This window comes from Mustela nigripes, chromosome 2 (assembly GCF_022355385.1).
Source record: "Mustela nigripes isolate SB6536 chromosome 2, MUSNIG.SB6536, whole genome shotgun sequence".
Taxonomy (NCBI): domain Eukaryota; kingdom Metazoa; phylum Chordata; class Mammalia; order Carnivora; family Mustelidae; genus Mustela; species Mustela nigripes.
In genome coordinates, this window is record NC_081558.1 from 112,311,877 (window position 1) to 112,335,878 (window position 24,002).

The following is a 24,002-nucleotide window of genomic DNA, read 5'->3' on the forward strand; positions in this document are numbered from 1 at the left end:
ATTAGCCAGAACAAAGTGCTTCTCCTGTACTTTCTCTCGCCAGCATTCAAGTTGTTTCATTTATGACCTATTCCATGTCATCAAGGATTATTTGCATAATACTATATCAAAAACAACCAAGTTAAAATGGATCACTTTTAACATAAGTGAAAATACACTCATCACTATAAGGGAAGGGTTTTTATTCTGTTTTTCCCCCCAAAATTTCTCTCTCAGAAAACATGGAGTTTGATGCTCAAATCATTTACAAAGGGCTCCTATAAGGTGCTCTTTTGATTATTTTAAAAAACAAAGTATCATTTAGGAAAGACACATTATTGGCCTTATACAACCTTAGTCAGTACTAGTTTTTAGATGCTATCAAAGGCCACCTGGTTTAAAAAGAATGACCAATGTTCTTAGCAGGTATAGCAATTTTTCCTAAGATTAGACCCTCACAATTGCAACTGCTGACACTGTTGTAAATGAGCCTTTTAATGGTAATTTATAAAGCAATGCAGTTACTATCATGTCATGGAAAAGCCACAGGACAGATGAAAACACCTACTACCCTACTGTGGGGAGAACAGCTACTGTTGGTTGAGGGAAAACTTTCCAGGGACAGAATCTTATGCAGATTTTAAGAGTGCTGTGTCTCAAACATCTTCAACAGAAGTAATTATGATGAATTCTAGGAAGCTGTGTTAGATAATCCAAAAGGAGTCCTGATGAGGACAAAGGCACTGATGTCTTATATTCATGAGAAGAGTTTGAAAAAAACATTTTGTGAAATATATGAATAGAAACAAAGTATTGTGTCTAAATCCACAGTCTGTGAGATTAAAAGGCAATGTGCAACTAAATTAATAAATTGTATATTATAAAGAAAAGATCCATTTCATCTACATCTTTAAAAGTTATTAAGTTAGAGGAAAAACTTTTAGCCAACTTCTTAGAAAAATGAGGCTCTGTCTCTTATTTAGGGTTACCTATATCCAAGCATATACAGAATGTTTCACTGGATATTGACACGCCAAAAGCATTAATGACAGAAACCCAAAAATACTATAATTACACTATTTGCAAAGTTGACACACAACTTGAAAAAGAAAAAAAATTTGATACAAAAAGAAACGTTTTTTTAAACCAAAAAGTTGCTTAAAATGGAAATGTATGGTGGAGAGAAAATTCTGCAGTTTTTAGCTGTGAAGAAAAAGAATGAAGTACATAAACTCCTGAACTAATGAGGATAAGCTCAGAAGTACAAAAGTATGTTTACAAAGAAAGCCGGGCAATGATCCTCAAGAAACCCATCCAAATTCTTCTGAACTTCCCTTTGAACTAATCAAGACATCAAAGAAAACTTTTCCTGACCCTGCCACACTGTTCAGCAGGACATAGGCTGAAAGGCAATTAAATGTAAGGTGGCACCAGGGCATCTGGGTAGCTCAGTGAGTTAAATGTGTTGGTTTCGGCTCAGGTCATGAATTCAGAGTTGCGAGATCAAGCCCCACATGGGGCTCCGTGCCTGGCTAAGATTCTATCTCTCCCTCAGCCCTCCCTCCTAGCTCTACCTCTTCCCACACCAAAAAAAAAAAAAAGAAGTAATATGGGATTACACCGAACTCAGACTCCATTACTTTGGTCCCTATTTTACATAATCCCAAAGGTCAAGATTCATGGCAGAAATCCTGGTAGTGCTAATATACAGGGTCTCAAAACAATTACATGAGATAAATGGGGACAAATTAATCTGAATAATACTCACAGTAAAGTTGATGAGATCATAGAAGAGGTGAAGGTGCTTTTGCTTAGTAACATGAATTGCTCCAGACTCATCTCTCTTAACCTGATAGTGAAATAAAAACAACTTAAATATCAGATATGTTTTGAGGGGTTTTGGAGATACTTAGTTATAGTCTACCTGGAAAATGACTTCCATCACAGTACAGATAAGCCCAAAATACTGGCTATTAAAGAAACTATTACATAAATGAAAAAAATCATTCATACCATGATTTGTACCAAAATGTAAGGCACACCTGCTCAGTGCTGTCAGTCCTGTAACATGTGTTCACTCTACTGTAATTTCAGAACAAATGACCTCCATCCCATCAGTGACCGCACTCAGCTAGAGTTAAAGCATAAAATGGGACTGACCACATGGTATGATAAAGTCATACTGGCCTCACCAGATACCTGAATAAAGTCTGCTGACCTCACCAGATCCCTGAACACACAACGAGACCTCCTAACGCAGACCCTTCGCGTACTCTCATCTTCACTTCAGCAGAGCACTCCCCCTGGAAGGAGCGACAGGCCAGTAGAAGGAGCATGTGATCTAGACTCACATGCTTCAGTTCCACTGTCACAGCTGTGTGACCAAGGGCCAATCACTTATTCTTTCTCAGTTTCTTCAGTTGAAAAATGAAAATGAACACCAAATTTGTTACCTATTTGGCATATACTGAAAGTGTTTCACAAACAAAAAAACAATGCCAACATTACCTATTCTCTTCTGATTCACTAAAGTCCTTGCTAAAGAAGATCACTTCACTTATACATATTCTAAATCCCACTCCCTTCCCCACTGCTTAATATTACCTCTCCCTTGCTGGAATATGCATTCACTCCCTTTTAAGGACACTTTTCCTTTTGCTATCTAACATATTTCTGATTCCTCCACCTTCAAATAAAAAACAAAAACAAATAGCCATTCCCTGATTTGCTTTTTACAGATATTTAACCATTCTCATGCCTCTTGCAGCCAAACACTAGGGGTGTAAATCTGCTCTTCTTGACACATTTTTTTAACAAGCCTCTACAGAGCTTCTACCTCCATTCTGTTGATAATTAGTCCTCTGAAAAGTTTCTAATCAACAACTACTTATGGGGGCACCTGGGTAGCTTAGCAGGTTAAGTGTCTGCCTTCAGCTCTGCTCATGACCCCTGCTCAGTGGGGAGTCTACCTCTTTCTACCCCCCCACCTGCCCACCCTCACTCATTCTTTTTTCTCTCTCAAATAAATCTTAAAACAACAGCAACAACAACAAAACCAACAAACTACTTGCACATTCAGTGGTCTTATCCTCAGTGGTCTTCTCTCTTGATCTTTATTTAATAATGGTATTACCCTGGAAGTGACCTAGTCCTGAAGCCTATCCTTTGTCTCCTATGTGGGGCCATACTGTCCCACTTCCCCTTCTACCTCTATGTGTCTTTATTGGAACATTCTTTCTTGATTCCTTTTCTTTTTCCTTTCCCTTGTGAGTGCCTGCTAAGGCTACGTATGCTCTGGCTTTTGATTTTCACAGCTTCAACAACATTCTCTATCCTGAAATTCTCACCTGCACTCCAGACTTGGATTGTTGTCTGCGCAGAGGACATTCCCTGAGAAAACACTTAAGAATCCCACCTTTGCTTCTAATGCAACATATTCAAATCCTCTGTAACCCTGGCCCTTCAAATAAATAGCTCATGCCTCTAAAGTACAGTCAGAAAAGATTCATTCATATCCTTTAGTTCCCAGATCCAGTGAGAAGCCTTGTCCTTCCTTCAAAATGTCATCCCTCACTCTCACTGAAACCAAGCCTCCTTGTCTGAAGACCTCATACCTGCTTTGACACAAGAGCAAAACCCTCCATTTCCCCCGCTATCACCTATAATCTATTTTTCCTGCTACTTCTATACCGGTCTTCCTAAAATACCATTTTAATCACATCTTTATCTCTTGAGTTACGAGGAACCTGTAGCTCCTCATTACCTAGACTAGGCCAATTATATAATCTTGATCAGGGGTCAGTAAACTTTTTTTGTAAAAGGACAAACAACAAATATTCTACATTCTGTGGATAATACAGTCTCGGTCACAACTACTCAATTCTGCTACTGTAGCATGAAAGCAGCCACAAATCATCTATAATCAAATGGCCACGACTGTGTTCCAAGAAAACTTCATTTATAAAACAAGCAGCTGGCCAGATTTGGTCCATAGGCCAAAGGTACATAGGTACAATCGCATATTTACACACACAAACCATTAATCATTTGTTAGTCAAAGGAGATGAACTGAGAAATACATGGAGGGGCATGGAGCTGAGGTGATCCATTGTTTTCCATGTTAATCATTAAAGCCTAAAATTAAAATTAAATGATCACTCTCTCTCCAAAGAATTATAATAGCATATTTTTTGACATAATATTAAATCACTGATGAATCAGGAAGAAAATATTATGATAAAGGACTTTATAACAGATCTAGCATCATATCAGGACTTACCAACAGAAAATGAACAACATCTCCTCTGCAGAAGGCAAGCATGGGATTCACATAATTATGTACTGCCACAAAGTGCCAGGCCAGCAATGGAACACTGGAAGGATCCATCTAAGTGAGTAAAAGGCCAAAAATATTTATATATTATATATATATATCTATCATATATCAACACAGTTAACAGACAGTAGGACAAAAGGGAAACCAATTAAAAAGAGCATCTGACTAGTGTTCCTTGATAAAACTTCTCCTAATTTCTCATTAAAATTGCAGTGAAGCAGGGACTGACTGGGCAGTATCAAGAGGGAACATTCTGGGTTGATCCTAATGTTCTGTATCTTGATAGAGGTTTCGGTTATAAAGTATATACACTTTAAAGTTCAGCAAATGTATGACCAAGATCTGTGCAGTTCACTGTAAGTAAATTCTACACTGAAGGAGAAACAAATATTGAACTCTAAATGTAATGCATGCTGAGTATTTAGGCAAATGAGTATTAACTTTTGCAATTTATTGGAAATACATTTAAAATAACAATTTGATGGGTAGATGGACAAAGACATATTTAATAAAGTACAATAAACTGTTATTCATAGAATTTATATAGTAGGTATACAAATGTTCGATGTAAAATTCTACTTCTCTATTTGATAACGTTAGTATTGGAAAAAAATAGTAGTAAAAACATACAAAAAGATGCCAACATACACCACCATGATAAACCTCAGTTAACCAGTGAAGCTAACCTAAAAACACTAATGGCAATCTAAGCTAGCCATGCTCTCTGAAAGGGCAGATCTGTTTCCCTGGAGGCCCGGACATAATGGAATACCAAACAACAAACAGAAGAGTGGTCTCGCTCAGCACAGGGGCTGTGCTCTCAATTAGTCTTGGCTCTGTACCATCATTCTCCATCTCATCCCATCAATACTTCTCCTCACATATACACTAGAAGATCACAACTCTCTGAAAACAACCAAGCAGCAAAAGAAAGGGAAACTGGGGTATGCGTCATAGATGTTCAGAAGTAGCCTCTATGTACAAAGTATGTATGTACAAAGTAAAATACTACAGTTGTTCTCTCATAAACTTAAACAAATTAAAACAATAAAAGTAAAGAAGTACAGACCCTGTGATCTGCACCTCTCTAGTCACCAGCTTATACTGCTTTGGTCACATCAAGGTAACTCCAGACGATGATCTTTGGAGCACTGACTTCCATTCTACCTCGTTTTCTGACAATCTCACAGAATTTGCCACTTTCAAGTTATTTCCCCACTTCTGAAATGGTCTTTTTGCCAGTAAGATGGAGAGGTTTACTCACCCGTCCATAGGGAAAAGTCATCCACACTTTCAAAGATGGTTTCAATCCAATGACCAGTATCTTTAGAAGAAAAATGTATTTTTAATGTTTACCCTGTAATTTTCAAATTTTTGGTATTCAAAGCCTCTAAAAGTTAGAGGAGTTTCACCTTCTAAATATACCAACCAACCTTTGTTAAGGATGCCATGGCCAATAAGGAAAACTGTGTGATGGGATGATCTTTCAACTCAGGCTTCGAATGGAGAGGCTCAATACAGCAAACTTCACCCTTGGAACCACTGAATAGACACCTAGACTCACATGTTCTCACTCCCATCACTCTCCTGCAAAGGTAACCAAAAAATTCAGAATTGATTTAGTAATAATTCAAGGCACTACCATCTCTGGCATGGACCACTACAATAGCCTCCTAACTCCTATTCTTGCCTCAATAATCCAACTCCATAGGACATCAGTAGGTTCTTTGTAATGTCAGATTTATCACTCTTCTCCTAAAAACACTCCAATGGCTTGCCACTATACATAAAATAAAATCCAAACTCCTTACCATGTGTTCAAAGGTCCTATATGATTTGACTCCTGCCTTCACTCTTTTCCCACTACTATCAAAGTCACACTCCAGCCACAACTGCCTTCTTTCCGATGCTCCAACAAACCAAACCTGTGCCCACTTCAACATCTTTGTGCTTGAACATCCCTCCACCTAGAACACTTCTAGACCTTTGCATTTGTTGACCAGATTATCACTCAGGTCTTTGCTCACATGTCACCTTCCTGAATTATCCTCAAGCGCACTCCAGCAAGCTGACTGGTCTTATTTTCTTCAAAGCACTTGTAACTATCTGAAGTTATCTCATTTATGTATTGTTTAGTACTGTGTCCCTACCCCCACCCCAATGAGAATTCTTTTTTTTTTTTTAAGATTTTATTTATTTGACAGAAAGAGATAGAGCAAGAGAAGGAATAAAAGCAGGGGGAGTGGGAGAGGGAGAAGCAGGCTTCCTTCTGAGAAAGTCTGATTAGCGGCTCAATCCCAGGACCCTGGGATCATGCATGACCCAAGCTGAAGGCAGATGCTTAACGACTGAGCCACACAGGTGCCCCTATAAGTTCTACTAGAGTAGTACTTTGGTTCACAGCTCCAAGTCTGATGCCTAGGACAATGCCTACACATAGGAGATGCTCACTAAACATTAGCAGAATAGTAATTTGTAAGCAATTACTTTGGGCTTAGCAATGTGAGAAAGTATGAGAAATATAAGAAACACAGTCCTGACTTTGAGAACTTATGGAAACACAATGTGCATTGAATTTTATGTTCAAATTGCTAAAAACAACAACAACAAAAAACCTCTCCTTTATAAATATCTGCCCATGTATCTAGACACTAGACAGTCTTTGTTCTTATAGAGAAACGGGGCAATTCCTAGGCAATAAAAACCTTTCTACACTGTTAGGGTTATAATCAACTGGGCCTGGGGCCTAAACTGAAATTAGTGACACACTCCAGAATCATGGTTCCCAAGACCGACACCTTTTATGAATTCCCTGGGGAGCAGGAGTTCAGAATTCCAACTCAGACCTACTGAGAAAAAATTCTGGGTGGCCAGGCCTGGATCTCCAAATGTTCTATAAGCCTCTCCAAGTCATAATATACAGCCATCACCTATTTTTAATCACATGGGTTTTCCAGACTGCTTCATGTTCAACATCAAGTCATTAAACCACAGCTAGTCTTTTCATTTCATTTGTCAACAAATGTCCTTTAGTCTCTTACTTAAATGTCAGTTCAAAAACAGAGCCTCCGCTGTCATTGCAAATTGCAAGAGTTGGATCATCTGTAAACTGAACAGAGAAGAAATTCACTTTCTTAGAGATGTTTCAACAATCAGTCAAGTATTAAAAAGGGAAAAAATCATAATATCTTAAAAATCTAAAAAAAACCACATTTAATAGCATTTGAAATCACCTAGATTTAGTACATCATTCTAAATATACAAACTTACCCATATTCAGAATAAAAATGGCTCAATATCTTTAAAAGCCTGAGACTTTAAAAAGCAAACCCACCTTTCATCAGGATCAAAGAGAAATACAAACTATATCTCATAAAAAGCCCTAAAGTTCCACTTGGGCTCTTAACAGTAACTTTTTCTAAGCTGCTAGTAAACTGAATAGGGTCTACTAGATACATTTGCAGTTGCCTAGTTTTCAAGAACAAAGGCATAGTAAAAGATATTTGCTATCTTTGGGAAATAAACTTGAATACGTTTTCTGCCTAACTGAAGAATCAGTGCACTATATTTAAAATAGTTTAAATACTTTTTATGGAACGATTCCAAACATGTGCTGCCCCCTGATCTTACTTGACAGAGTATACTTCACTTATTACCTACTCTCGAAAACTCCAAATAACAGTCACAGTGACCGATGGTCCTAAGGGCTTATGAGGTATACAAAACTGAGTAACTTGAGTCAGTTAGAGTGACCGGTATCCCTAACCCCAAAGACTGGTGAGCCATCCTAAACGGCATGTCTTTGTTCTCTCTGGGACAGCTGAGGTACAGCTGACTACTGTTAAATAATTCTTCTGGAGACTACTGTAAAATTATTCTTCCCACACACAGGCACAACAAAGAAGACCCACACCTCTGTTCTCAAGGCCTCATGGACCAACTGCCAGAGCGGGGAAGTATATACCTGAATGTAGGAAAATCAACTGAACTTGCATTTTTATTTATTAACTTTCTACTTATCTTTGTGTTTTGGAATGTACTTAAATATTAGTACAGTACTACATTTATAGTATTTTTTAAATAAATAAATACATACACATACATACATATATACACACGTATTAAGGATGTAAGCCCAAGTTGTTATTGCTGGGATATAGGGTTAAATTTGGAGAACAATGAATAAGAGTACTAAAGAGCAAGTGGCTGTTGTCAATCCAAGACTCTGGAGTATTCAATCATATATATATATCACTTGCTACCTCTTACTCCAATGTCACAGCACCTGCACTGCGAGGGCTTTATCACCAATCCCAAGCAACACAATGGCTACCATTTCCATGCTTTTAACCGCAGCTGCGTTCTTCTCTATCCTCTCTGCCTTTGTATCTTCTGTTTCCTGTTTCTCTCAAGGATTTTGCCTTTTTCTATAAATGAACTGTCCTTTTACAAAACCAATTAGTTATCCCTTCAGCCAAACATTTACTGAGCAGCTACCATGCGTAATCCAAAAATAAATGCGAAACAGATTCGGGTTTCAAAAACCCTCATCTATTAAAGGAGAGAAGACATAAACACAAACAACTGTGACATGCCATAGGAAAAGAGGTCAAGAAAAACTGCCATGATGTTCAGAAACAGGGAAAAGTCTATTTCTCCTTGTCTTGGTTGCTTTCAGTGTTACTAAATGCTTCAGTGCTGCTTTGTCACAAAAGACTTTTATGTAACTAACCTAGATGCAGGCACATAAACTCCAGATGCTTACAGACTTTAAAAAGCATATGTATGGATAAGAGAGGTCTGCACGGCTAAGCAACCAAATGTGTACATGATTAAAATCTACAAGATCTGATTTTAGACTTCCCTAGTTACAGTCCTTTACCTTTTATGCTTCTGAACATGGGCCTGACAGCATACAAAAACCAAAGTTCACATTGTATTTATAAATGAAATCTGTTACCTAAGCTGGCTTATTTTTCTCAGACCTGTACGGAGAATGCCAAGACTCAAATCGTAATGCTTTTCCCTTAGAGGCCTGAAAGAAAATAAACCAACAGCTCTGTTTCTAAACATAGTGCAAACCTCGGTGCTTTCACAGCTGGTGTCTTGAATCTCAGGAAACTCCCAACAAAGTGTGACAGAGCAATGTCGGTGGACTAAACAAAAGGTAAAAAGGCCTTTTTAAATCTCCGTATGATTTTTCCAGCAGGATACTGCTGCCAACCTCTGGTCTAGAACCACATGGGTTTACTCTTTCTGCTGTTCTATTAGATGTTAACCCAACGTGCAGCTGAATATTACCAAGGTACCCAGCCCATCTCCAGTTCTAACCTGCAAAGCACCCGATGGGGCCAAAGAAAACTTCAGTTTCAAGGATTCTGTTTTTAACGAAATGTGCTTAAAAATGCACACACAAACATAATAAAAAGTATTAGACAAGGAAAAAAACCCAAGTATTACCTTAATATGCAATATTGCTGTTCCTGGAGGATGAGCATCTGTTATTGATCGTAGAAGTTTTCCACTGGCCAAATCCCACATTGTGATCTAGAAGACAACTCAATGCTTCAAACACCAAACTATTGCTCTTTTTTGGACTTAAGTATCCTGCCTTGTGGAGAAATAATCCATCCCTAGTCTATAAACATTGCAGGCAAAAAACTATGAAGTTGAAGCATAACCAAAGGTCGCAGCTTCATAAAAGCATAGGGCCTTTATCCCATCTTCTTCATCTTCCCTTCATCCTGCCCAACCTACTTTTCCCTTTGGATTTTAAACATTGTTCTTATACCAAGAAGTTATCAATTTCTTCAATGAGCCGATCTCTTTATCAATGGTAAAAATTATAAGAAAGGCTCACTGCCAAACCAACTAGTGATGTATAAGTCACACGAGAAAAGCGAAAACTTATTGCCAGTTTCAGAAGTAGAAAGCAATTCTAAGAGTTATCCAGGAACACAGTAATGAGAATAGGGAAAGCAGAATATAGTATATTCAAAAAGCAGCAACAATTACCTATGCTACTATAAGGAATTAAATTTTGATATAATAGCCTGGTCGGTTTATAAAAGCTATTTATTTACCTAGACTCATAAATTAAGATATTAAAAATCACAAATTCTGGCTCAGTTGATAAGAATTATTAAAAACTGAATAAAAGACCGAGCAATCTCAGGTTAGCTCTACAGACATGTCACTACAATTTTTGGTCTTTGAGATACTGATCTAGAAATATTTTTTAATTAATCAAACTGGGCAAATTTAATGCAAGTTTATTTTCATATCCAGATACTCATGTACAGAACTCAATGCAGTGAATTCCCAAATTATCAACAAATGGACTGTAATAGCTGTGTTTGCATTTCACCTAAACAATTGCTTACTACATACCTAGTGCCCTCATCTGTCCCACCCATGCTTTTCTCCTATCTCCAGTGTTATCCCACTTCCATTTTTTTCCTCCAGATTTCTATTTAAATTCTAGTTAGTTAACATATAGTATAATACAGGTTTCAGGAATAGTATTCAATGATTCGTCACTTACATGTTAACACCCAGTGCTCATCATAACAAGTGCCCTCCTTAATACCAACCATCCATTTAGCCCATCCCCCACCCACCTCCCCTCCAGTAGCCCTCAGTTTGTTCTCTATTGTTAAGAGTCTCTTAAGGGTGCTTCGGTGGCTTATTCGATTGGGTGTCTGACTCTTGGGTTAGGCTCAGATCATGATCTTGGGGTCATGGGATCAAGCCCCCCATCAGGCCCCGTGCTCATCACAGAGTCTGCTTATCCCTCTCCCCCGTTCCTCCCTGCTCATGTGCTAATAAATAAAATATTTTCAAAAATGGTCTCTTATGGTTTGCTTCCCTTTTTCCCCTTCCCATATGTTCATGTTTTGTTTCTTAAATTCCACATATGAATGAAATCAGATTGTATTTGTCTTTCTGACTTATTTCACGTAGAATACACTGTAGCTCCATCAATGTAGTTGCAAATGGCAAGATTTCACACTTTCTGATGGTTGAGTAATATTCCTCTGTGCGTGTGTGTGTGTGTGTGTGTATAAATCTTCTTCTTTAACTCACATCTTCTTTAACCATTCATCAATCAGTGGACATTTGGACTATCTCCATTGTTTGGCTATTGTTAATAATGCTGCTATAGGGCTCCTGGGTGGCTCAGCGGGTTAAGCCTCTGCCTTCAGCTCAGGTCATGATCTCAGGGTCCTGGGATGGAGCCCTGCATCGGGCTCTCTGCTCAGCAGGGAGCCTGTTTCCCTTCTCTCTCTGCCTGCTTCTCTGCCTGCTTGCGCTCTCTCTCTCAGTCAAATAAATAAAGTAAAATCTTTAAAAAAATAATAATAATGCTACTATAAACATTGGGGCACATCAACCCCTTCGAATCAGTATTTTTGTGTCCTTTGCATAAACACCTACTATTGCAATTGCTAGATCATAGCACAGTTCTATTTTTAACTTTTTGAGGAACCTCCATCCTGTTTTCCAGAGTGTCTACACGAGACTGCATTCCCACCAACATGTAAGAGGATTTGCCTTTCTCCACATCCTCACCACATCTGTGGTTTCCTGTGTTGTTAATTTTAGCCATTTTGACAGGTGTCAGATAGTAGAGAGATACTAGGCTTTTTAAAATTAATTTTAACGTTGTCTTATGGATAAAATAAAGTTCACATTTACCTGTCCTTTAGCAAAGCCACAGAGAAGTCTTGAGCAGTCATTGTTGATACTGAGGGCAGAGATGGCTCCATACTGACCTCCAACACTAGTACTACCCAGACAGAGTCTCAAAGCTTGATTCTGATCTAAAGAAAGCGAATTTGTCAAATCAGGTGGAAGAAATGAAAGGAGTGGAAAAATATGTATTTAGTATCAGCTTGTTTTCAAAGACTAGGGAGGTAGCAAAAATCAAAAGAATCAAAGGATGAAGTTATATTCATATGTATTTATTGAGCATGTAGTAGATGCGGGGCACTGAATTATATACTAAGGATGAAGAAAAAAACCAAGATCTACAAGGAAGCATAATATAGAAGCTGTTAATAAGTAAAAAAAATCCATAAATAATATTTATCTCTTCGAACAAATCAATGATCTTTCATCTGTCTCATTCTAAACCTGTATTTCTTGCTGTTTTCTGTATGTAAGGTAACAGAGAATATCACTTGAAGGGGGTGGGATTATGGACATTGGGGAGGGTATGTGATTTGGTGAGTGCTGTGAAGTGTGTAAACCTGGTGATTCACAGACCTGTACCCCTGGGGATAAAAATATATGTTTATAAAAAATAAAAAATTAAAAAAAAAATTTACATTTTATTATCCACAAAGAAAAGGTTTCCTAGGCAAATTAACAGTGCAAACAAAATTACAGAGTAAATATTTAAACTACTTAAGAAAATTATTTTCAATCGTCAACATTTGATATGCTAAAAGCAAACAGTTCAAATCTCTACTAGATTAAGTTATTTAAGGGTAAGGATCTTGCCTTAATTCCGGTTTTCTCTAGGAGGCATTCAAATATTTATTAAAACTTATTATCTAATAATTAAAAGAAATTCCTCTAAGGCTTCTCCTAGGAAATGCTTATTTTGTGTACAGTTCATTATTGTATCCACTTAAAAACAATGAAATAAAAAATTCAAGTATACGAAGGCATGCCTACAAAAATTAACTGTTTAGGGGGAAAGAAAGTCACCATATCTGCACAATCTGAGTTCTCTGAACTCACCCAGCAATTGTTTGTGCTTCCCTTAACTACTCACACGCTATTCTTTGGTGGTAGGTATGTCTTACTTCCACTAATAGTCCTTTCTAAGGGCTAAGATCATAAGTGAACTAACACTCCCGAAGTACCAAGCCTGGTGCCTTGCACCCAGGAGGCATCTGACAATCATCTGAATAGCTTCCTCATTTGCTTCTAGTTAGTTAACGTATAGTATAAGGGTAAATCTAGAAGGGTAAATCTAGTTATCAGAAAGAACTTAAGACATTCATTCTCAGATCTAGGGAATAATACTATGTAGAACTTTTTGCCCATCCAAAGGGAATATTTCTAAGAATATTTTTCTGTGTTCATAAACGGTCTTTAGGCAACAACGTTCGGTATACACACACACACACACACACACACACCCCACTACCTTAGGTCATATATGGAGGCAACAGATGGAATGAAAGTAAGTTAAGAGGTCAAGGACAGAAATTCCACATCAGCCTCACAAAGAAGCCCTGTGAATCTGGGCCACTTGCCTTCCAGGCACAGAACAGTGTCTGAATAGCACCTGCTGGGATCTTTTGTAATCTGTGCTTTGAGATCCAAACTGTACACAGCTCTGATCCACCCATACTTATGGACACTCACTACTGCTTTCAGATCTAACAGAGTTCAGACTTTGCATTTTTAAGTATTCTTATAACTGAAGGAGAGTAAGAATAGGAGAATGAGGGAATATGATAAAGAATAAGGGTAAGTAAGATTAAGGGAGGAAATAAAGAGAGGAAGAAAAACTTATAGATTAAAAACCCAAACAGGATTCTGCTTTCCTATGGGCCCTGTGTACTAAAAACTAGCTGCAACACGGGGGACCCAATTATCAAGCTTGGTCATTCCTGAAATACGTATGAGGTTTACATCCCTCGGGACTGTGTTAATAAAAACACTCTGAACTTTTCCCCTTCATTTTTACAATGTATTTGTTATCTTTAAAATGTCCCTTTATATGGTAAGCATGGCAGAGAGGTGTTGGGACAGTGTATAAAATATACTCTGGTTTTAACTTCACAAAGATATTTGTCAATTCTTACTGCTGTCTTTTTACATTCTATTTACATTCTATGTTTATGGTACTGTAGTAACAAACCTGCCATCATGCAATTTAGACTAAATTCAGAAAATGCAGAATTTCTGTGTAAAGAAGAAACCAGAATCTTATGAGAGAGGCTTCTTCTGCTGGGGTAACTAAACATTCCATATCCCAAATTATTCTGGACACTTCTAGAAAAGGGCATTTGGTAAAAATAAACCTCTTCCAAACACTTGAATTATAAAGTTATATGGAAAGAACAGAATGACCTGAATAGAAGCAAGAGGTTTAAAAAAAAAAAAAAAAAAAGATCAGAGCTCTCCATACTGCACTCCTCCAAAGGGCTCTTGAATGCCTTAATATTTAAGGAAAAATTCTTGTTTTCCTCTACACTTGAAGTCTGCTTTATCTATTGTTGGGAGAAACCATCAAATTAGCAGTACATCTAATTTCATTTACAGAGTCACATAAAATCACATGTGGTTGGCATTGTCAACTTAGTTTAAAAAAAAATTGGAGTAGGTCCTTATAAAGCAAATAACCCTAGGCAAGAAATATGAAATGAGACTATCAGTTTTCATATAAACTTCACAGAGTTGGCACAGAGCTTAAGTAAGAAAATGCCTATGAAAAATGTGAAAACTATCAAATGTTACAAAAATGCAAGGAATTATTATTAATGATAATAAATAGCTTATCAACTAAGACAACTTGAACCCTAGTTATTGCAAACACTGCAATGAATTACACCTATTTCTTTTATTCATCTATCTATCAAAGTATACTTTGCTTAGGGCAGATCTCAGCATATTCTGGGCTTAAAAATCATGTGCTAAATAGGAAAGAAAAGCCACAAGTAATGTATAAATCTGTAATAGCTATAAAATCTAAATCTGAACATACTTCAAGAGAATTTCTGCTCTTTCCATATACCAAAATTGACCCAATCTTCTACTTCTTCATCCCTAATTTGTTTTAACTAGTTCCCAAAGACCTTCAAAGAAGGAAATAACTAGATCCTAGAAGAAATCAAACTTAATCGTGTGTATAGAGCTCTCCCATTGCCAGCATTCATCATTCTTCAATACTACTCTTTTTTTACCCTTTGTGCATATTAAAATATTCTCTAAGACCAAAAGAAGAAAAGAGGTAGTAGAAAACACTTTTCATTAAAGATCATAAAACAGTAGAAGCACTTTACCTGACCTCTACCTAACAAACACACAGAATTCAAGTCCTCATCTCCTCTGTAAAGCTCACTGACAGAAGCCCAGGACACAGTGAATTCCCATGGCTAAATGGCGGTCATCTAGAATGCCAACACTTATAGCAAGCTAGCTGTGTTCATTTCTAAACCTGCTCATGCCACTGTAACGTTACTGGACTTTAAACACTTAATTAAACAGTAGGTGAACTGACGGAATAGAGTGAAAAATAAAGAGCTATTGTTCCCATGAAAACTAAATGAATGCTCATGAAAAACTTGGTAAAGGTCTTTCTTTGAAAACCTGTCATGAAATAAGATGTGGACAAGATAACTGTCAAAGATTGAAGAGTTGTTTGGTAAGAAACTACAATTTCATCCTCCTCAATTGATTCACAGGTGCCTAAGCTTCTTTTTTTCTTTTAATTAAAAGTGCAAATTTGGGGACGCCTGGGTGGCTCAGTGAGTTAAAGCCTCTGCCTTCAGCTCAGATCATGATCTCAGGGTCCTGGGATCGAGCCCCGCATCGGGCTCTCTGCACAGCAGGGAGCCTGCTTCCTCCTCTCTCTCTGCCTACTTGCAATTTCTGTCTGTCAAATAAATAAATGTAATCTTTAAAAAAATAAAAAATAAAAGTGCAAATTTTATGTGACTCATTAATGATGCAGTTTATTCCAAAAAACCTCTAACTGGCAGATACAAACTCAAAGAAAAGGCTTTGGACTGTGTCAAAAGATTAAGGAGAAAATATTTGTATATTTACAATCAAAAACACTGAAAGTATGCATGTATTTATAATTTTTAACATTCCCTGCTTTAACCAGTTTCACTTAGCCTTTTTTTTTTTAGTAAGCATTTCATAAGAAGACATCAACTGTAACTGACAGCATTCTCTTTCAACACTAAAAAGGTCAAAAGAAAAAACAGTCACTCATGCAAACCAAAATTACTATACCTTTTCCTTTGAATCCATGGAGAAAAGATCAAAAGAAAAAGAAAAGCAAGAAATCAGTTCAAAAGTTCAGAAAAAAGGTAAAATTTTAAAAATGTAAGTGACAGCCTTTAGTTATCTCTGGGAATGATACTAAGTGTGATTAACCAATTTGTGATTATATATTGATTATGGGAAAGAGAAAACGCATAATACCAAATCATACAGCACAGTAAGTAAATCAAGTTCAGAAGGTTTGTTTGTTTGTTTTTTAAAGATTTTATTTATTTATTTGACAGAGATCACAGTAGGCAAAGAGGCAGGCAGAGAGAAAGGGAAGCAGGCTCCCTACTGAGCACAAAGCCTGATGCGGGGCTCGATCCCAGGACCCTGAGATCATGACCTGAGCCCAAGGCAGAGGCTTCAACCCACTGAGCCACCCAGGCGCCCCAAGTCCAGAAGTTTGATAGAAACAAAAACAACTTCAAAAAGATAATCTACTAAAGTATACTAACAACCCCCAAAAAAGGAAACTAAGGGCCTTGGAATAGGGACACATCTTTATGAAGATTTGAATTTTGAGATCCTGTGTAATAGGATAAAAACAGGAGATGTAATAAATACCACATACCTATAGTCCATTAAAATAGGCAACATACATCACCTTTAAGAAGCTTACAATGATCACCATTTTAATGACCCAGGCCTCTATTCCAAAAAGAACCTGATGTTACTTAAAACAAGTACAATTCTTCTTCCTGCTACACTTTTCCTATGATCAACAAAGATATTTAAATGAGATCAGATTTAACCCAGACTTCTAATCTAGACACTTCATAGTAGCATCACTCTGCCATTTGTTACTGTCATGGCAAATATTAACCCATTTGTTAAAAATCACTGTCCAAATAATCAGATTCCCACAAAAATATTGAGTAAAAGTTACTAACTGCATGATTAAAAACTCAAAGCAAAACCAGAATATTATGATTCTTTCTCAAAATGTTCACTTTGGCATGCTTCCTGTTCCATGAGACTGTAATGAAAGATTACCATTTCATATCTACAACAAAGCTGTTGAGACCTAAAAAAAATTAAGAGGCAGGGCCAAGGAAATTAAGAAGACAGTAGCAAAAGACAATGTACTCTTCTCCTCTATTGGGTTTTTATTTTTAAAGTATTCATTTAATTTGTTGCAGTAGCTCTACATGGGTTTGATTATTATATTCTTATAACCCTGTGTTAAGGAAGGGATGTTCAAGAGGACGGAGTTGAGGAAAAGTGAACACTGGTAAGTGGGAACAAAAAAATCAATGTGCATTCTGTGGAGAAAGAAACATAAACATTATACTCAATTCTCACTCATCTTAGTTCCTCTTTTCTTCATATATCTTGGAATTTGCCTCCTTTTCTCTGAGGACAGAATTACTGAGAATGGTGAAAATGCACTGATCTATGATTCAATATTCCTTGATTCTGAACTTGGCTCTATGTATCTCTCTTAATCTCTCTAGTTCTGTCACCTCATATGTAAAATAAGAAGACTAAACTAAAGGTCCTTCTAAGATCCTTTCCCCAAATCCTTTCAATCTAACACCAATTATGCCTCCCCAGGAAAATAAGCATTCTTACACCTGATAGGAGAGCAGGCTGGTAAAACTTCCTGGAAGCAATTAGGTTATATAAGAAGTGTTTAAAATGTTCCTAATTAATTAAATTATGAAACCTGGAAAAAATAAAAATAAAAAATAAAATGTTCTTACCCTGACTTTAAGGAATTTCACCTTTGGGAATTTGTTCTAAAGAAGTAATCATGTGCACAAAAATGCAGTTACAAAGATGTTCATTGCTGTACTGTTTGTCTAATGCAGTTACGAAGATGTTCATTGCTATACTGTTTGTCTAGAAACAACCCAAATGTCTCTGTGTAGGAAATGGTTAAGTAAATTATGGTGAGTCCATTTAAAAGAATATTATGTAGGTTGGGCCTCTGCCTTCGGCTCAGGTCATGATCTCAGGATCCTGGGATTGAGTCCCGCATCGGGCTCTCTGCTTGGCAGGGAGCCTGCTTCCTCCTCTCTCTCTCTGCCTGCCTCTCTGCCTACTTGTGATCTCTGTCTGTCAAATAAATAAATAAAATCTTTTTAAAAAAATGGTGTTACAGATGAATATATAATTACATGCAAAGATGTTCAATATGAGGAAAAAGCTGGTTAGAAATTACTATGATTCCATTTTGGGTGTGTACATATATACACACATGTACAAAAAGATTAGAGGGCCACCCAGAAATGTTAGGGATTATTCCTGGAAAGTAGTTTGTCATACTGTATCTTCAACCTTTTGTTCATAGAAATTTTCTACTATGAACACGTATCCATTATGAAATAAGAAAAAAGTTATTATTCAAAGAATCAATTCTAAAGTTCTCTCAAGAGAATTATATTTTGTGTTCATACTTCCCACTCCCAAAAAATAAAACTCTATTATTTAAATTAATCACCTCTGAAAAGTTTAGGTATTAAAATCATATGATAATTAAGATTTTCAGCACATTTATAAGGAGGAATTCAAACTGTTCAAAAACAAGAGAAAATAACCAGTTCTTCACTCATATGGTAAATAATGATTCAAGGCCAAAAAGATCAAATTGTACTGTAGTACTGTGTATTAAAATATTCCCACATAATCCTCATATAGTACCTTGTAGATTCCATACTAAAATACAATGTTATTGGGAATTCCATTTAAGAGAGATGCAAAAGATTGAAGATGCAGAACATTAAAAATGACAGAAAAATATTATCTGATTGTTTAAAAAAAAAAAACAGAAGATGATGTTCTGCTCATAGTACTGAATTCAAAAGTAAAGCAAAGAGTAAGGAAACTTGGGCCAGTTGGTCTCATGTAGGGAAAAAAAGAGAAAATACTTAAGACTATCATCTACTATACAAATGAATGTTAAGTTTTCTTCTCAATCAAAAAGGAATGTGATTATGGGCTAGAAATTTTTCAGGTTAGAAGGATTTACAGTGTAAATGAAAAAAGAACTTATTGTCAGTCTGAGTTATGAAAAATTACTGAGAAAGCCTGTCAGTCTCTTTTCCTGAAGATCTTTTAGAATACCTGCTAGGATATGATTTAGAATAAAAAATCACCAACACCACAAACTGAGGCAAACAAGAGGACAACCCAAGGTCCCTTTCAACTTTATATTCTTTCTGTCCAGGTCTGCAGAGTCAAAGATATGATATAATAACTTAGAATTCATGAAGAAGAAAAACTTGCAGTGAGCAACAAAATGAACTTGGGTCAACTAATTTTAACTACAAAACTACTGACTGGGGCGGGGGTGGTTCAATTCGTTAAGCATCCGCCTTCAGCTCAGATCGTGATCTCAGGACTCATGACCCCAGGGTCCTGGAATGGAGTCCTGAATCAGGCTCTTTGCTCAGCAGGTGGTCTGCTTCTTCCTCAGCCTGCAGCTCACCCTGATTGTGGGCATGCACAAGCCCACGCTCACGCTCTGACAATGAATAAACTGCTGACTGCTACTTTTCAAACTTTTCTGATTTTTTTTTAACAAGAAAACAGAGTTTACAATTAAACTATTAAAAGATATAAAATCCAAAAGGACACTTAATATCTACAGTATGGAAAGTACTTAGAAAATTTACCAAATATTAAAGCCAATCCATGAGATGTACCCACAGCAATCAGACTGGATACTGCCTGAGAACAAAAGGGAAGGTTACATTTTGAAATATCACATCAAGGATCTTGAAACAATCCAAGTTGAATTTGTTGGTCTTCTTTCCTTTAGGCACCAGATGACATACCAACTATTATAAATAAGGAGAATTTCATCTAGGAGGCAAAACGGAAATGAAACTCAGGACGTTTTATTTCTGGGAATCCCTCTAAATTTACTCCAAGGATAACAATATCAAAATATCATATGTTCAACATTATAGGCAAAAACATACCACTTAGCTTCCTCTAAAGCAATTTAAAAAAGAAAAAAAATTTCAGGGGTCCAGACAAAGTAAGAGGCACTTTGCTACCCAACCAAGAGCCAGCTATGAGGTGTGGGAAAGGGGTGAGAAAGCCCTTCAGTTTATTCATAGAAGCCAAAAGGCACCAGAAATATTCAAAATTCAGCCCACTTCCTCACCAATTGACTAACTAATAAGAAAGCTACAGGACACAGCTGGAAGTATTCAAGAAAAGAAGGCACTAGTGTGCTTTCAATATCCCCCAGTTCTCTATAATCGCGCCACAGATTTACTATTTGGCAGGCTTGGCAAGGGAGTTCAGAACTATTAAATGTACTATTTACCACAAAGTGATTTCACCAAATGCTGTTTTCCACTCCCTTATAACCAAAGGGAGGCCAAATCACAGAAGAAGCAAGTTTACTTGGGCATGGGAGGACCACATATAAATAATCCTGGAAAAGGCTAATCATTATTCCATTATATGCTTCTCAAACAAAAGCCTAAAGAATAATAATACACTAGAAAGGAAGAGAACATTCAATATAGAAAAATTTTAAACTTGACTACTGGCAGTAAATAACCTACGAATTTATTATCATAATAATTTATGCAATAACTTTGAACATTAGAAAAATAAATCTAAGAAAACCTAATCAAATCAAAAGCTTACCTTTAAAGAATTAAAGTGTACTTACAATTGCTGTAGGCAAGCCAGCATCCACTTTGTCCTAAGCAAAATTAAAAGAGTATTTGAAAAGATATTCTCATTTTTAAACAGAAAATGATGTAAGCCCCTCTTTTTACATATACTTTAATCCAAATCAATCCAGACAAGAGATGGAACCTTCATTTTTGCCCCCAACTAAGAGAAACCACAAAAGTTGCATATAACAACAAAATACAAAGAGGAGAGTGGATTATTTTATTTTACTAACTGTAACAGATGCTTTAGGAAAGACACTGATTATAAACGAAAACAAAGAAAAAGAGAGGAAAGAAGTTCCATTTTCAATAATGTGAATAAACCCTAAGCACTACAGGTTAAAAATGATAACAGTACATGAAAATTTTAGAAAAGGGAAACACGCTACAATATTCTTCCTCTAAGCTTCCTACCCAGCAGATTATCCAATAAACCCTCAATTAAACCCAAGTAGGATGTATTCAGTCAGTTCTTAAGCGTAAGAAAATAAAAAATTAACTCTATACAGTAATGTATGACCTTGGAAAAGTGACCTAACCCTCTGGTTATTAGTTTCCTCCTCTGTTAAAGGAAATAGCATATACTGCCCTACGTACCTCAATGAATTGTCCTGAGGATCACATTAAATGTGAAGTATCATATAAACGTAAAGGTATCTATGTGATACTTTTATAGCTTTAAATAATAAGAGCTCACAATGATCAGCACTGTAGTAGCAAAGAGCTTTCACATACACATATTACACTATTTGCTTCTCAAACTGCAAGGGACAGATAAGACATGTATTATTCTGACTTTCTAGATTAAGAAAACACGTTTTAAAGAACATAACTGACTTGCCCAAGGTTATTCAAGAAGTGGCAGAACTACGTCTCAAACCCAGCTTCAGTTCCCAAGCCAGGCCATTTAATTAATCTCACTCCTATATTTCTTTTCTGTCTGTCCTTGCCAATGTGGTCAATTAGTCATCAGAATCTCTCAGAAGGCAGAATTGATTTTATACAACTTTATGGAGCTTCCTGGGAGGTAACTCAAGAAAATAACTCCAGAGCACAGGAATATAAGGAAGAACAATGACAAGACTGTTACATTCAATGTTCTGGAGAGCAGGATATACCCAACCTTGTATGGACATGTGTGTGTCAAGTACACCTAACATGCCTGACAATTAAGATGCATGCAATCAAATGAATGATTGATCTGTGTCCTGGATAGGGAAAAAGAATGAGAGAGCAGATGAAGAACATAAAGTAAATTCAAAATGTAATCTGAATAATGAAATCAGAAAGTCAGCTTGCTTTAAAATTAAAAACAGAATTCATGGTTTATACACCATTGAAAAGAAATAAAAGATTTTAAAAAAAGTTAAAAACAAACAAAACCCCCCCAAAATTAAATTAAAAATATAAAAAATAGAAACAAAACCAAAAAAACCCCAGAGATGTGGAAAGCATTTTAGAGATAACAGAATTTTAGTACTGATGTTGCAACATCTTTGAGTAGTGATTCTCGAGAGCCAGGCGACATTAAAATCATTGAGGATACCTGTTAAAATGCAGATCCCTATGCTATACTAGGAAAGATGCCAATTCAGTAGGTCTGGGTGATGCCCAGGAATCTGCATTTTAATCAGCATGCTGGGAGCTTCTTATATGTTGGACATATTCTGGAACACTGTGCTATTATCTTGAGTGATCATCAAAGCAACAAATACCCTTTAAAATGATTTTGCATTAGTTTAAAATACAGTCATCTGTCATAGGTCTTTCATCTGTGAATGAGCTGTGAACTTCATTCACAACTCCAAAAGTTTCATCTCTCCTACGTGTTCTTCATGCATGGGCTGCAAAGCTGTGATGAGCGAAGCCCCAGGCAACCCTAATAACATAACCATCATTATCCACATGGCTGAAGGTATTATTGAACAACAATTTAGGAGAGAGATACCCCAAAATAGAACTAGCTTTACATGTTAATAAACCAACCATCACAGAAGTGCATACAATTTAAATTGAGCTGGTAATCCAAAAGTAGGAAGGCAGTGTATGAGCACTGTCACAGGAAAAGCAGGTTTCATTTTAACAGACCAAAGGAGCTCAGCCATAGCAATGAAATAAGAACAGAATGCAAACACTCTGGTATTTATTAGAATTTTTCCCTCCTCTTCAAGAGGGAGAAGAAACCCTTTTAAATAACAGATTTATCTGATCAATGTTCGGTGTCTGAGTTTTAGTTCAGTCTCCATTATTCAAAATATTTTTAAAACTGCACAGGTGGGTCAAATGACTGTTCTGGTTCATCTTGATCTTGAAAGGAATGAATTTCATCACCTACATAAGGATTAAATTCAGAAAACGTCATGGAAATGTAATCCTCAACAGGTGGTTCCCATTCTAGCAAATCTGAGTTACTCTCCACCTAAAAGAGGAAGGACAATTGCCCAGGTTTCCTCCATGGCTTGACTATCTCTCTATTTAAATTGACTTCATGATATATGAGCTGGGCCAGGATATACACAGAGAACACTTTCTTCCTTTTTCACTTTGGTTGGTTAGGTTTCTACAACAAAAGCTTTCTCAGATAAACGTGACAATTGCAATGTGATTATGATGTTGTGATGCCACTCCTTGATCAAGCTCTTACCCTCTGGAAAATTAAAACTGTCCAAACTGAATATGCAAAATACCAATCAAACTCCATGAAAACATTAAAAAAGTCAAGGTTCCTGGGATATGAATATGTCATCATTGTCATCATCATTATTATACATAGGACCTACACAACCAATTCAGAAAACTAAAAGTTAAAGGCCGCATAGAATTAATAGGTTTTGAGGTCAAAGGAAAATTTGATAAAACATACCAGAATCAGCATCTATTGTCTTAATGATCTATTAAAAATTTTTGGATCAATTCTGTACTCTAAAAAAATTTTTCAAAGACCACAGACATTCTGTTGCAGCCATTACACACTGGCTAAATTCACCAATACCACCTCCATTTCACAACAAAGCAGCACGACAGCTGGA

General features: G+C 36.6%; 1 protein-coding gene across 2 annotated transcripts in view; it reads right to left on the reverse strand.

Moving 5' to 3' along the window:
- VPS8 (VPS8 subunit of CORVET complex) overlaps positions 1–24,002 on the reverse strand; it is a 247,030-nt gene that overhangs the window by 198,359 nt on the left and 24,669 nt on the right. For both annotated transcript variants that reach the window (XM_059391373.1, XM_059391372.1), the window contains exons 6-14: positions 20,967–20,999; positions 19,951–20,005; positions 12,014–12,138; positions 9,776–9,862; positions 7,357–7,424; positions 5,749–5,902; positions 5,580–5,639; positions 4,259–4,366; positions 1,748–1,828 (exon numbers count right to left, since the gene is read on the reverse strand). In XM_059391373.1, the coding sequence (XP_059247356.1) occupies positions 1,748–1,828; positions 4,259–4,366; positions 5,580–5,639; positions 5,749–5,902; positions 7,357–7,424; positions 9,776–9,862; positions 12,014–12,138; positions 19,951–20,005; positions 20,967–20,999 (771 nt within the window). The remainder of the gene's footprint in view (positions 1–1,747; positions 1,829–4,258; positions 4,367–5,579; positions 5,640–5,748; positions 5,903–7,356; positions 7,425–9,775; positions 9,863–12,013; positions 12,139–19,950; positions 20,006–20,966; positions 21,000–24,002) is intronic.